General features: G+C 33.1%; 1 protein-coding gene across 1 annotated transcript in view; it reads right to left on the bottom strand.

The window, feature by feature from the left end:
• The window catches only part of CNKSR2 (connector enhancer of kinase suppressor of Ras 2), a 155,077-nt gene that overhangs the window by 132,429 nt on the left and 6,083 nt on the right, over positions 1-16,565 (bottom strand). The window contains exons 3-4 of the mRNA XM_008588624.1: positions 7,915-7,974; positions 4,182-4,250 (exon numbers count right to left, since the gene is read on the bottom strand). Coding sequence (XP_008586846.1) covers positions 4,182-4,250; positions 7,915-7,974 — 129 coding nt within the window. The remainder of the gene's footprint in view (positions 1-4,181; positions 4,251-7,914; positions 7,975-16,565) is intronic.

The raw sequence follows: 16,565 nt of genomic DNA, 5'->3' as shown, positions 1-16,565 counted from the left end.
ACAGTACTCTGTTCTTCTCGGCATGAAAGAACAAGAGCGTGAAGACAGTCAGAAATTTGAGACTAGGGTGAGAATAAGAGAGAATAAGGGAGACACATAAATGAAGTTACATTGAAGTTTCCAGATGACTTGAGAGTCCTTCAATCTGTTCCTTCCCCACCCCCCTTTCTGCCATCACTAGTCTTGCTCAACAGTGTTTATCATTTTGGGGGTAACAAACCCCACTAGCTTGTAGTACTTATCTTCCATATTTCACTAATCAATGTCCAACATCCTGACTATTTGCTGTAGTCTATCTTCCTGACTATCTCAGCCTGGTTATTTTCCACTCCAGTAGCCTTTATAGCCACATCTTATTGAACCATTTCTTGCCATAATGTAGTCATCAGGTTCCAGAAGACCTTTCAAAATAACAGTGAATATGTTTTAATATTTACATAAAATAAAAGGAAATTTTTTCAAATGCTGGATTCAACCATCATATATGCCACTCTTTTCAACTGATACTCCTTTTAGTATGGACTGAATCTGCAGAACACTTACAACCCTAAACAGTATTAGTATGAAATTTAACAGATTCATTAGGAATATGCCCAAATATTTTTAATAACTATAAATAGTCTCATTAGCTTAAAAAAAAAAAAAGTGTTAAAAGTGCATCGTGAGGGCAGAGTTGCTGGTTCAAACTATGCCGAGGTATCTCCCAGAGAGGGATGTAGTGGCAGACGAAGTGGAAAAAATCTTGGGAGATTCCAGCAGCCTTTGAGGAGTTGGATCTTCAGTGGCAGGGAAGACATGCCATAGGACTCAGTCTGCTTTGCTTGGATGTTCATGATTTTTTCTTCTTCCTACCTGGCAGCCAGTTTCTCAGCCACAGAAGTATGTTGATTAAAGCTTAAAAGCCACTTATAATAAAGAATATAGCAACATGAAAAAGGACATAAAACTTCCAGTTTCATTTCAAATAAGAATATACTTTTTCTTTTTTAAAGAGCAAAGTAAAAACATACACCCTTAATTGGACATCTTGAAGATATACCATACTATTAATTTTAAAAAATTGTATTTGAATTCATCTGTGATTCATTCACCTTTCTTGGATGCCTAAGGAAAAATTCAAATCATTTTTCTTTTTATCTTAAATAAAGAAAAATTATCAGATTTTATATTGTACATTACTACCTGCAGTAGTAGAAAATTTTAGAATTATAGAAAAATACTAATTGGGCTAGTATCAGCCAAAATAATAAGATTTAACACTGCTCTTTTCATTATGAAGTCTAAACTGGCACAGAATAATATTGACAATATGTCACTCTTCTGGTTAATTAATTAATGGATTCAAGAATATTATTCCAAATGTATTAAGCCACACTTTAATGTAACTTACTATTATATCATAACCAACCACTAATGTTCATGCTAATGAATATAGGGATAGAAGGGATAATTGCAGACTATATATAAATAACTTATACTTGTTTCAATTAATTTATTTGCGACCAAACCTCTCACAGTAACAAAACCCAGTAAATTTCCATCTCACCACCTCTGTATATTGTCTAGTAAGACATTAAAAGCGCCGTACAGACCACAACACAGGCAACAGCAAGAAAAGAGGGCAGAGCAGGCTGCATTTAATGAATTGCATCATTCTTACATAAATGTGCCTCTCACTTGAACACAAAGAAGAAAATCTGGTAACTGATCACATTATTAAGCAAGGCTACTTTCGTGAAATTCAACATATTTTCCTGTCTCTATTATAATCTAAAATCAATTTGTTAGCTCAAGTAGCAGTCTGCCAAGAAACAGGACTCCAATTTGTCCAACTGTTGTAGCCGGTAAAAAGAAAGAAGAGAGATAGGAAAGTTAATTGTTACTGAGCTCCTAATGTGTGCCCTGCATTGTGATAGGTGTTTTACATATCTTATCTCTCTGAGGGAAAGGAACAGAGTGAGGAAGTGGAAGTAAAGTTAAATTTTAAACCTATTCCTAATTTCAGTTCAGCAGATTTATTACCTCAGTTATGTAAATCATCACTTCCTTTCTTCTCTTACCCTTGGCCCCACTTAATCTCTCACTGAATCCTCAGATTTACTTACATCCTTGTTAGAATACTTCCCCTTTTGTTTGATAATTTTATAATTTGAGTTTTGAGAGGAAATATAATAAAACTGAAGCAAAAGCATGGGTCTTGGAGTCAGAGAGCTTTGAGTTGTGGGTGAGTTAAATAATCATTGAGTCAATTTCCACATACACTTTCTTTGCAGGATTACTGAAAGGAGTAAGTGAAATAAAATATGTAAAATACTTAACATGATGCTTGGCACACTGTAAGAACGCAATAAGTGTTAGCTATGATTATTATTATAAAAAGGTAAACTGATGCTCAGTTACCATGACATAAAGCCATAAGTCAATTTCAGAGCAAAAACTGGAACTAAGTTTCCTCAACATCATTCTGTGTGGTTTTCAACATTTTAGAATATTCCTGTGATGCAAAGGTGTATTTACACATTCTCACAGTATTTAAATGTCACCAAATCCATATAGATTATGTTAGTTCACTTGTAAACTTTTAAAGACTCATATTTATTTGATAAACATCAGAATCTTTGATCAAATACTATCCTTGAAACAATTTTATTTTTAATTAAAAACTAATTTCTACTCTTTTAGAATTGACCAACTGGAAATGCACGCAGAAACTACTCAACAAATGTTATATCTGTTAATGTCACACTGTAGAAATGAAGCAGCTTAAACATTAGAAGAGGAAAAAGCAGCTTCTCTACCGAAGCAGCTGCTTTATCCCAGTGCCCAAATCCTCATCCTATGGGACAAGAAACTTGAGTCAGGACAACCACTTTGTAATAATGAGAACAGAAAGTTTCTAATAATGAGAACGGAAAGTCATCAAAGCTGTCATAGTGTGGAAAGGCTTTGTCTATTATCAATACTCTATTATTCAGTGCCAACCATACACCTGCACATTGAAATTTTTAAACTTTCACCAATTTTTACTTCACTTAGATAATGAACTTATTGAAGAAACATCATGATTTTAATTACCAAAGCTTAGAAACGTTTCCAAAATATCACAAACTTCTTAGGATATTATAAACCAAAATGGCATTTGCCTTAAGATCAGAATCATTGGGGAAAAAATCAGTCTTCTCCCAAAATTTCTTCTGTCATTAGTAATGCAAAGGCAAATTTATTTAAATGGTGTAACAGGAAATAATTACTCACTCTGAAGAGTTAGTAAACTATAAGTAGAATTTTATAAAAAAAGACCCCCCATTTAAAAATAATCTTATTAATATTAATAATAATAATCTTAGATTATTTTATCTTTATTTTTAAAAACAATATACTTTATTTTGGCAGAGAAAGACCAAGTGAATCAACTGAGGCATATAAAATAGTTCAAACCGAAAATTATATAATGTTCATTTTCTAAATGTAAGATTAGAAACTAGCCCTTGAAAATCTACCATAGGCACAGAATGCAATTGTCATTCATAGCTGTGTAAAGGGATTTGTAAAATTCACAGGGCAAAAAAATATTATGTACTTATTAAGTGCAATAGTTTAAAAACTAAAACTGTAGTCCTCTTTTGGGAAATGAAGAGCCAATTCAGCGATTAAAGATCTAAACATTTTCAAAAATCTACATTTAAAATAAACCAAAAAAACAAAAAAACCCAAATCCACCAGATACTTTAATGAACAAATCAACATTAAAGTAGATAAATGAATGTATGATGTTACAAAACATATCTACTAAGTAATTCAATAATTTATAAAATGTAACTTTTAAAAGTTATATCAAGTTTGAAGTTAAATCAAGGTTGAATTTATATGTATTGTCACTTTAATTTCTATTTAAAAATTGTTATCCCAGTTCATGGAGTGTAAACTATTATTCTGTATCTGTCCACACAGAAATGCGTATCTAACCTCAACCACCACCAATATTTCCTCATGTTCTTTTAGGGCCATGTGTTACATTCCATAAAATAATTAAGAATAAACAGTAATACAGTTATTTTTTTAAAAGGCTGTTCAATTATTCTGTACACAAATAGGCATTTCATCTCATTGGTATTCTTTTAAAGTTTTAGCAAATCTTTAAATTAGTTCCTCCCACTGACTCTTAAGGTAATTATACATACCACAGTCTGATGATTAACTTGAATCACTTCATCACCAGCATGAATTTTCTTGCACCGATCTGCAGGTGACTGAATTTAACATAAAAGAAATGATAAAGAACATAAATTTTATCAGTCATTTTCTCTTTCTGGAAACACTACAAAAAGTTCATCTCTTTAAATTAGATAAAAAATTAATAATAATATTGAAGGAATTAAACTAACAAAATAGTTATTAGTATTTATTATACTGTTTGCATTCTATGAATCGCTAATGAGAGGAAACAGAAATACAAAACAATATATAGATATTAATGTTATAAAATAACACATTTCTGAGAGCATTAAGGAAAAATGATAATTGATATTAACTTTTGCAAACTTTGTACAGGCAACCCTGCTGGGCTCTACTGGCAACTTCTTCAAAAATATATTTCAAAACATTATCTTTTTTTAAAAACTTTGATCCTTTACATTGAATATAAATAATTCACGTTAACTTAAATCAATATTTTCAAGTACACGTATATGATTAGCATCAAAGCTTTGAAGTTTGATAATTAAATTGATAATTTATTTCATCATTAATAACACCAATTCTGGATCATATAGAAAAGCAAATTAAAAGATGGACAGCCATTAGCTCAAAACTGCATTATATAACATTCTAAGTGTCTAGTTATATTATACATATATATAGGGGGGGGGTTATGTTTCATACAGTGTAATGCACTGGCCAACAAAACCGCACTAAACGAGCTAAGATGTCAAGACTTCTACAGGATGTAACAATTCCGTCATTTTTTTTCTTTACTCCCATAAGAGATTAAAAACAAAAACAGAAAAATAAACAAAAAAAACCTTGGTAAGCTAATGCTGACAAGCTTTAAGAAGTCTTTAGAAAACTAAAATGAGATTTAAAGTTGCTATTTTTTAATACTGCAGGTCTGGATAATGAATTTAAAATACTACTCTTTATTCTTCCTCTAGTGACTACTGATAATAGATTGTATGCATATTTAGACATTTTAATGTGGCAATATATTTTGTACTTTTGAATATAGAGAAAATATGTTTTTATAACAATATATTTGTGTATATATATATATGGCATTATTTATTTATCAAACACAACTACAATGCTGTATCATCTATTCAAAGCTAAAGGAGAATGATACAGTGGTAGAATCTGCAAAGTAAAATGCTACTTTGAGACTCTGAAATAGGATTTACTTTAAAAGTGATTTCAGGTTACTTTATTTTTGATTCATTTCTAATTATTTCAAAATCATAAAAGTCTTGAGACAATATTAACCTCAATTCAACAAAATTTTAAAATTCACAATAAAGTTATTTGCCATAGGCTAGGTACAAGATAGGATGATATCCAAGAGAGTTCCAGTTATTGAAGTAATAACACAAGTATATTATTAAGGGGATAGATTCATCTAAGATATGACATCATCCTTAGAGTTGGATTCACAACAAGAAAATAAAGTACATATCTCACAGTACTTTTAGGAGGTGGACATAGTACCAAATCAGACAAATACCATGTAACAACTCAGAAAAGATTGTAATCACTACTTTAACAGAGCTGTAACTATAGTTGGTCCTTGTTCTATTTGGTTCACAATTAACCTTTTTAAAGAAGAGTATGGGAGAAAAATATCAAGCAACTGGCTCTAGTCATGATGTAAAAGAAGATAAAATAAAATTCAAAGAAACTCAAGCAACTTTTTGCACAGGTAAGTAAAAGGGAGTAAGTCATATAAATTATAGGCTTTCAGTATGAAAAGGGATCCTAAGGATCATTTTGTCCAAACCCCTCATTTTACATGAGAAAACTAAGAAACTAGGGCACAGCAAAGCAAAATAGCTTACCTACTTTAGTGAGCAGCTTTACCAAGACAACACAGATCTCCTAATTATAAATGACTGGGTACCAAAAGTAGTAAAATATTTTCAAGAAAAAAGAAGGACCAAAGGATGAGCTATTAATACATGGTTCATACTTGAATTACTACCGGAATCAATCTCTCTTTTGATCACTTATCCATTTATCAAATTTTACTGAATGATTAATATGAGCAAGGCATAGTGCTCATTTTTTAAAAACGAACTCCAGACAACACAGAGTGATGCATTCCTACCAATTCTTCAAGATATAGTTCAAAATCACCACTTCTGTGATTCCTTCTCTGATTTCCCTTGGCAGCATTTACTGTCCTTTTCTTTGTCCATCCATGCAAATTACACTACCTGTTTACACAGATGAATCCCTACTTGCTGTCCACTCCTCAAGGGCAGCAATCTAGTTTATTTTAAAAATTCTTCCAATACCTAGCACCATGCCTGGAATACAGCAGACATGAAGCAGAGGCTTGTTAAATGAACAAATGAATAAATGAATGATCGAATCAACGTACAAATAGATGAAAGTGATCAATCAGGGGCAAAAGTATAGTTTGTAGTGTTTTACTGTGTATAAAGTGGTTAAATATTTCACAATATGCATTTAACTGATATTTTTGTTCCCCTACGACTCTATTTAATACCAAATGTGAAGCCGCTACAGTAATCTGACTGCGATGTATATTATGTGTTTCACCTTTCACAAGAAACCAAGAGATAGACGGGGCGGGGGAGGGTGAAATCAATAAGTGATTAAAGTAGTAAGTGAATTAGATGAAGAAAATGTTTAGTTTTAAAAAGAAAATGCTGGTAAAATGTTGAGATCAATAATAACTTGAGATTAAACTAATTCCATCTCAGTCTTCTTTAAAGGAACACAGCATAAACATGCAATTTGTCAAAATCTCTAAAAGAAAAAAAATAATAAATTCAAAGCTCAGTACCTGCTTACGTAAGAGCAGAATGGAAATCTGGAATATCCAAATGCAGGAATAATAATTTATTATGCTATTTAATTCTATCATACTGATCATGTTAATGTCCAACACGATCACTTCATATTTTTCTCTCTGTAGCATAGCTATAGTTCTCTATAGCATAGCCTTTCACATTTATTGGCTTATTTGATCTTTACAGCCTAATGAGGTATGTGGTACAGAAGGAAACCAAAGCAATGGGAGGTTAAGTGACTTGCCAAAAATTACACCCATTAAGATACAGAACTGGTGGTAAGACCTAGGCCTAGAGACTTCTGACCCACGGCTTACAGTGGTTCTCAAACTTGAGCATGTCCCCAGAATCACTTGTTAAAATAGAATCTCTTATTAAGAAACAGGCTGGTATCCAGAATTTCAGATTCACTAGGTCTGGGGTTGAGGCTTATAATTTGCATGTCTAGCAAGTTCCCAAGGGACTCAGCTGCTCCATGCTGCCCCTCCACTGAATTAAGATGAATTACACTGCAAATCTTCAGAAAGCTTGACTTAACTGATGTTTCTTTCTCATGAGTTAAGTTTCTTAAAATAAATAAACTATTTGACAGATGAAAGTGGATTATTTTAGATGTCATAATAACTTATCACGAACCAGAAAATGCTTAACAAAGACTAATCTCTGGCTGTAAACAGAAAACACCTGATTTACTTTGATAACTGTTCTAAACTAAATAAAATGACTGAAAGTATAGCAAAGCCAGCACCTCCTAACTCAGTATGTCTTTTTAGTTCTATCTCTTATCTGTTCATGTCCTCAGAAGTCAACTCATTCATGTTAATATAGAAGTTGTTTAACTATAAAATGGAAAAACACATACCCAAATTCGAAATGTTGCAATACTTACATTTTCTGTTGTTCCAGTAATTACATGGAGGCCATCATATGTTGATTTAATATACATACCCTAAGAAAAAGATGGAATCAGAAAAAAAAAAAGTGAAGCAACTGGAATATTTTCAAGTACATTATAACCTCATTTACAAAACAAAACAAAACAAAACAACCCCCCCAAATTACTCTATCAAATTAAAATTGCCCCATGCCCTAGGGATGAATCCATGATTTAATAATGCTGTCTTTAAACTGGTGAGAAATTACTATCCGAACGTTCTGGTTTCTAAAGTTTGTCAGAAGAAGCCTATACTCAACTTAAATAACTGCTTGATAAGTGAATTGCCTATGAGACATATAAGACACAACATGGTAATTCAACATTCTGAAGAAAGAAAATACCTCACTTCCCCCAAAATCCAAACCTTATATTATGTGTTTTAAAAAGTTACAGGGGAAAGCCCAAATATTGGTATGTTATTAACTTATTATACTTGATACACATACACAATAAAAAGTAGGTTTCAACAGAGACACTTCAACTATAACTAACTAGATCCAGAAGAGTGATGAAATACTTATACGAACTCTGATGTCCTGTTATTTTGTAGTATCCTGTATTTTCACCTTTATTTCTTGTTGATGAAGTTTTAATAATTATATCAAATCATCTCTACATTAGTAATTAAAAGCTAATGTATGGCAATATCTTCCTCCAATAAAGAGGGCCAGATTCTATTTTCCATTTAAATAAAGGCATCTTAGAAAATGTTTCATTAAAGTTTAAAAATTATCCAGAAATCCTGAAATTGTGCAAGCTATCAGAGCAAGTGAACATTTTAAATTATGGATAGTGATAGGACTTTAAAGAAAAAAATCACAATAAAGGATTCAGATTTTAAATATCAAATAATTTCATAAGAAAAAAAGATGATTCAATGAATGGCTTTTTTTTTCTCAGTTAAGAAAGATTCTGTTACTTTAAACTCTCTTTGGGGGAAAAATTACTTGAATTTTATCTACAAAATTGCTTTGCATTTCAACATTTTATGAAGGAGAAATAAAGTATTTTCCAGACAATGAAAAGTTAAGGGAATTCATCAACACTAGACCTGCCTTACAAGAAATGCTAAAGGGAGTTCTTCAATTTGAAAGAAAACAGCATTAAGGAGTAAAAAGAAAACATTTGAAGGTCCATAACTTGTTAGTAAAGTAAGTTCACATACAACCTCAGAATATTCCAATGTGGTAAGGGTGATGAATAACTGCTTACATCCTTCGTATAAAGACTAAAGGACAAACTTAACAAGACAACAACAAATACAACAACTGCATAAGAGATAGGCAATAGTAAAAGATGAAATTTGAAACAACAAACTGTCAAAAAGTGTGTGTGGGGGAGGGGGGAGATGACGTCTAAATGTATATAGGCTTTGGTTTTTTCTTTTTTCTTAGATATCAAAGTTACTACCTTAAAATAATTTTTTATAACTATAACATGTTTTTTGTAAGCCCCAGGGTAACCATAACACAAAAACTTAGAAAAGTCATACCAAAAAAACCCAGCAAGAAATAAAAACATAAATCTAGAGAAAACCACTCAACCACAAAGGAAGACAATAAGATCGGGAAAAAAAGGAAAAAAGGCTCTACAAAACAATCAGAAAAAAATAGCAAAATGGCAATAACAAGTCCCTGTATATCAATAATAACCCTAAATGTAAATGAACTAACTGTCCCAATTAAAAGACACAGAGTGGCTGAATGGAATATAAAACAAGAACCAACAATATACTACCTGTAAGAAACTCACTTAGCTGATAAAAACACATACTGGCTGAAAGTGAAGGGACGGAAGAAAATATTTCATGCAAATGGAAACCATAAAAAGGCAGGAGTAGCTACACTTATATCAGATAAAATAGACTTTAAGCCCAGGAAAGTAAAGAAAAGATAAGGAAGGTCATTATATAATGTTAAAGGGATCAATTCAACAAGAAGATATAACATTTCTAAATATATATGCACCCAACTCCAGAGCACCCAGTTATATAAAGCAATTACTATTAGACCTAATGGAAGAGAGAGACTCCAACACCATAACAGTTGGGGAGTTTAATACCCCATTTTCAGCAAGGGACAGATCATCCAGGCAGAAAATTAACAAGGAAACATCAGAATTAATCTCTAATATAGAACCACTTGACCTAAGAGATATTGATAGAGCATTTCATCCAACAGCTGCAGAATACACATTCTTCTCAGCAGCACATGGAACATTCTCTAGAATAGACCATATGTTAGAGTTCAAAACAAGTTTCAACAAATTTAAAAAGATCAAAATCATATCAACTACCTTGTCCAACCACAATGGAATAAAACCAGAAATCAACAACAAAAGGGACACTAGAAACTGTATGAATATATGGAAATTAAACAATATGCTCCTAAACAATGAATGGGTCAAAGAAGAAATCAAGAAGGAAATTAAAAAATTCCTAGAGACAAATGAAAATCTAAACACAACATACCAGACCCTAGGGGATACAGCAAAAGCATTTCTAAGAGGGAATTTCATAGCAATAAATGCCTACATTAAAAAAGAATGACTCCAAATAAACAACCTAATGTTACACATCAAGGAGCCAAAAAAGCAAGACCAAACCCAAAATCAGTAGAAGAAGAGAAATAACAAAGATCAGACCACAGATAATTGAATCAGAGACTAAAATGCAATACAGTGAATGGTCAATGAAACAAAGAGTTGGTTCTTCAAAAAGATAAACAAAATTAATAAAACCTTTAGCTAGACCAACGAAGATAATAAGGGAGAAGACTCAAATAAAATTAGAAATAAAAAGGTTATGTTACAACTGATACCACAGACTTACAAAGGATAAGGGACTACTATGAACAACTATATGCGAACAAAGCGGAAAACCTAGAAGACATGGATAAACTCCTGGACACATACAACTTGCCAAAGTTGCATCATGAAGAACTAGAAAACCTAAACAGACCAGTAACAAGTAACGAGACCAAAGCTGTAAGAAAAAGTCTTTCAACAAAGAAAATCTCAGGAATAGATGGCTTCACTGCTGAATTAAACCAAACATTTAAAGAATAATTCATACCGATTCTTCTCAAACTCTTCCAAAAAACTGAAGAGGAGAGAATACTTCCAAACTCATTCTAAGAGGCCAGCATTACCTTCATGCTAAAACCAAAAAAGGACACAACAAAAAAAAGAAAACTACAGGCCAATATCTCTAATGAACAAAGATGTGAAAATCCCCAACAAAATACTAGCAAACAGAATCTAGCAACACATTAAAAAGAGCATACACGATGATCAAGTGGAATTCATTCCAGGGATGCAAGGATGATTCAACATACGCAAATGTCACACATCACATCAACAGAATGAAGGACCAAAACCATATGATCATTTCAACAAATGCATAAAAAGCATTTGAAAAAATCCGACACCTCTTCATGATAAAAATACTCACACATAAGGTACAGAAGGAATGTACCTCAACACAGTAAAGGCCATAGACAAAACCCACAGCAATATCACACTGAATGGACAAAAATTTGAGGCTTTTCCTCTAAGATCTGGAACAAAACAAAGATGCCCAGTTTCCCCACTCTTATTCAGTAAAGTACTAGAAGTTCTAGCCAGTTCAATAAGGCAACAGAAAGCAATAAGGAACATTCAAGTCAGAAAGGAGGAAGTCAAACTATCCCTATTTGCAGATGACATGATCCTATATATAGGAAATCATAGACTCCACCAAAAAATCACTAGAAATAATAAATGAATTCAGTATAGTGGCAGGATACAAAATCAACACACAAAAATCAATAACCTTCCTACACACCAATAATGAAATAGCCAAAGAAGAAATCAAGAAAGTAATTCCATTCACAGCAGCTACCCAAATCATGCAATACCTAGGAATATATTTAACTAAGAAGGTGAGAGACCTCTATAATGAAAACTATAAAACACTGGTGAAAAAACTTGAAGAGGACACAAACAAATAGAAAGATATCATATGTTCATGGGTTAGAATAATTAGCATTACCAAAATGTCCGTATTACACAAAGCAATCTACACATTTAACACAATTTTTATCAAAATACCAATGACATTCTTCACAGAAATAGAAAAACAATCTTAAAATTTGTATGGAACCACAAAAGACCCTGTATAACTAAAAGCAATCTTGAACAAAAAATACAACGTTGAAGGTATCCCACTTCTTGACTTCAAAATATACTATAAAACTACAGTAACCAAAAAAGCATGGTACTAGCATAAAAACAGACAAATTGACCAATAGAATAGAATACAGAGCCCTGAAATGAACCCACATGTTTAGAGCCAACTGATTTTCCACAAAGGTACCAAAAATATACAATGGGGTAAGGTCAGCCTCTTCAACAAATGGTGCTGGGAAAACTGGATATCCAAATGCAGAAACTGAAATTAGACCCCTATTTCTCACCATACACAAAGAACTAAACTTAAAACCTGCAACTATGAAACTACCAGAAGAAAACATAGAGGAAACACTACACAAAATGGGAGTAGTCAGTGCTTTTTTTGAGAGAGACTACAAAGACACAGGCAAAATAAAACAAAAATACATAAATGGGATTATATCAAACTAAAAAGCTTCTGCACAGCAAGGGTCAACAAAGTGAAGAGACACATATAGAATGGGAGAAAGTGTTTGCAAACTACCCATTAGACAAGGGGCTTATATCCAGAATATACAAGGAACTTAAATGATTCAACAGCAAAAAACCAACCCAATCAAAAAATGGGCAAAGGACCTGAACAGACATTTCTTAAAAGAATGCTTACAAGTGGCCAATAAGCACATGAAAAAATACTCAACATCACTAATCATCAGGGAAATGCAAATTAAAACCACAATGAGGTACCATCTCACTCCAGTTAGAATGGGTATTATCAACAAGACAAAAAGATAACAAATGCTGGCTAGGATGCAGAGAAAAAGGAACTCTCTTACATTGCTGGTATGAGTGTAAATTGATACAGCCACTGTGGAAGACAGTATGGAGGTTTCTCAGTGAACTAAAAAGAGATTTACCCTAGGACCCAGCTATCCCACTACTGGGTATACCTAAAGAAAATGCGATGTATATATCAAAAAGACATCTGCACTCTCATGTTCATTGCAGTGCTATTCAAAATAGCCAAGACAGAATCAGCCTAAATGTCCATCAACAGATGAATGGATAAAAAAACTGTGGTTCATATACATAACAGAATACTACTCAGCTACATGGATGGAACTGGAAATCATCATGCTAAGTGATGTAAGTCAGGCACAGAAAGACAAATACCACATGATATTACTTATAGGTGGAATTTGAAAAAAAAAGTGGTTCGCATAGTAGAGAGTAGAATAATGGTTACAGGAGTACCAAAGGCCAGGGGTAGAGGGAGGAGGAGGAAAAACAGTGAACTACAGGGTACAAAACTATGCTATCTACCCTAAGCGAATCACTGTGCAGTATATGCATGTATTGAAACAACATATTGAGCCCCACAAATATGTACAAATAAATGCTAAAATATTTTTAAAATATTGATTTCATAAATAAAAAATTTAATTTTAATTAAGTTCAAATCTGTAATGTAAGAGATTTAACAATAACCAACAATATCATTTCAGAAAAAGGATACATTTAGCATTTATGTGAAGCATATAATTACAATAATAGTAATTTCCCATACCTTTATGTTAATTATATAGTTAGATATCTGAATATACATGTATTTTCACAGAAGATAAGAGATTAAAAAAAGAAGCAGTAAAGTTCATTGTATAGAACTATTGAAAAATTACTGGGTAAGTAAGTTCTAATTCCAAAAAGTGATTTCAGTCATGTCATATGTCTAAAATGTTACCAGTTCCAAAAATGGCTGAGTCTGGATCTTTAATGTGAAACAAAATGATTGCAATTTAAAAACATGATAATTTTCTAGTGTCTTAAATGAAAGTTCATCACTTTATATAAAATAAATAACTAACTTCAAAAAATACAAACAGAAATTAATTAACAAATTGGCCAGTATTTCTTTGCTACGACCATGTGGTAATATTCAAACTTATGCTGGTGAAAGGTATATAATGAACTTATTTTTGAAGTTAATATTTGTCCCATTATTTATTGGAAGGTAAATATAATGGTATTATTATAGAACTTAGAAGACAAGATCTTTGCAATCATTCCCTCCCCCACCAGGAATTAACAAGATTACAACAAATTAATAATGAATCTTAAAATATATTTGTAAGAGCCAGACACTAAATTTCATTTTATCTTTTTTTTTTTACAAAGAAGAACTGTGAGACGATAAAGTGGAAAAAAACAGTGAAAAAAACAATAAATATTGCTTGAACATACCAAACAATCATCATCCATCATAATCTATCACCTCATCACTAATTATCTATTTGGTATAATGTGCCAGGGACTGTTTTAAGTGTCTTACATTTATTTCACAATATCCTATGTGGTGGAAACTATCATTACCTCTGTTTTAGAGATAAAGAAACTGAGGCACAGAAAGGCTGAGGAATCTGCCCAAGGTGGTGAAGCCTGGTTTCAAGCCCAGGTAGTCTGACTTCAGAGTCCACATTCTCAACCACTAGGCTCCTGATTTATGGATTTATTAACAGTTATGAGAGTTTTACACCTTCACTTTTCCTATTAGAGCATAATACTTGGCATCTGTAGATATGAGGGTACTTTGAAAGTTCTTGGGAAATAGAACTGAAAGATAATATGAATCCAGGAGTTTTTCTGAAATACCCTCATTCTGTATTAAAGTCGAACATTCACTGTTTAACATCTATTCTAAAAGACTAAGACTACTTTAGTATACATGTTGTATGAGAAATGTGGTTTAAAAGAATAACTGAGTTTGATATTTTACACATTTATTTCAATCACCCATCTCTTCTGACAACTGTAAGTAGAATTTGATTTCTCTCCACATTTCGCATTACTAATGATGAATTAAAGGTGTCTGACAAAAATTCTAATTGATTCCATAAACAATTAGGTCATAGAAAAAGTCTAGTATCTTAAGGAAAATGCTTAGAAAAAGACTATAGTTATCAAGGTAATAAAAAATCATGAAATAATCTAGTTATGATTCTGGAAATAATATTTGTGTGTAATTATTACATATATTAGTAATTTAACGACTGACAATTGTAAGCTAAAGCAAGTATCTAGGAGTTATAGGAAGAGGATCTCATCATAATGTTATATAATTTACATAAAAGCTATATTTTTCAGATGGATAAAAATTTTTTTAAATGCTTAAACAAAGATGGATCTAGATACGTACATAGATTTCAATTCTAGAAACTTTTCATAGTCATGAGCAATAGGATAGAAATAAAGTACATTTTTAAAATGCCACAAGAATGAAGATATTTTGTTTTATGTAGCATTTTCATTTCTAACCTCAATAAACCTTTTGTCGTAACTACGTTTAATAATCAAAGTTGATTTCATCCTTTTTATCTCTCTCTGGTAGTACTAATGAGAAAAATGGCCACAAGTCAGGGGCCAAAATAAAGAGAAGAAACAAGTTACTTGGATGAGTTTCAAACTAATCATCTTCTGAAAAACAAATAGTCTACAGAAACACATTTGATTACATGTTCACCTCTGAGAAAGGGCCAAACAGTAATTTAAATGGCTCCTTTTCTGGAACTGAGACAAATATGGCCTTCCATTTCACCAAAACCTTCATTCCTCCTTTTTTCTTTTTAAAAAACCAATTAATTAATTCTGGATGACTTGAACATCGTTCTCTCTCTTGCTCAGCTTGCCAAAATGATATATGCTTTGGTTAATCAACAGAAGCCAAGGAAACCTCACAGTCAAGTTGGTGGATAAGGCATATCTGGAGACTGTCCAAGTACCTAAATAGAAAAAGAACCCTCTGAAGCCCAGAGGTTTCCCCAAGGATGCTCCCCAGGCCCTTCCTCTCTATTCATCTCTAGGCTCTGATCCAGTTTTGATATATTCCAATGGTTCTCATTTTCTTTCAATTTTCTGCTAATTATTGTTGTTTAAAAGCATTTTAAAGGGTCCAAGGTGGCGACGGGTCTGGAGCGGCCGTGCCAGGAGACAGCGCGATCCTGAGAGCTGTGCGCTGTGATACCAGAGTATAAATTGCACTTCCAAGAGCAACAAAAGGCGAATAATTCTTTCAACAACGATCCTGCATTGACAAACAAGCGGTAGCAGGTTCGAGGTTTTGGGGCCGACACAGAGGAGGACTCCTGAGAGCACCCAAACCCGGCTGCGGGAATGGGTGAGCGGCCCAGTCAACAAAGACCAGGAAAGCCAGCGGAACTGGTGCAGAAACGGAGTGAGGCGCGTTGGACCAGCCCAACGCTGCGAGCTCTGTGAGTCACCCCCAGCCCAGCCCCACTTGCGGGGCGAAGCCTGGCTGCTCCCCACCCGCCTGGCTCCCGCCTACCACACTAGGCTAGGCGCCCACAGCAGAGTTGCCTCCATTTTCTCAGGTGGGGGTGGAGACGGACGGCTTAGTGAGGGCAGGCCAGCCATTCTGGTTGAATCGGCTCCGCACTGAG

This window comes from Galeopterus variegatus, unplaced genomic scaffold, assembly GCF_000696425.1.
Source record: "Galeopterus variegatus unplaced genomic scaffold, G_variegatus-3.0.2 Scaffold4928, whole genome shotgun sequence".
NCBI classification, from domain to species: domain Eukaryota; kingdom Metazoa; phylum Chordata; class Mammalia; order Dermoptera; family Cynocephalidae; genus Galeopterus; species Galeopterus variegatus.
Note: the sequence above shows the minus strand (reverse complement) of the source record. Positions and strands in the feature narration are given on the sequence as shown.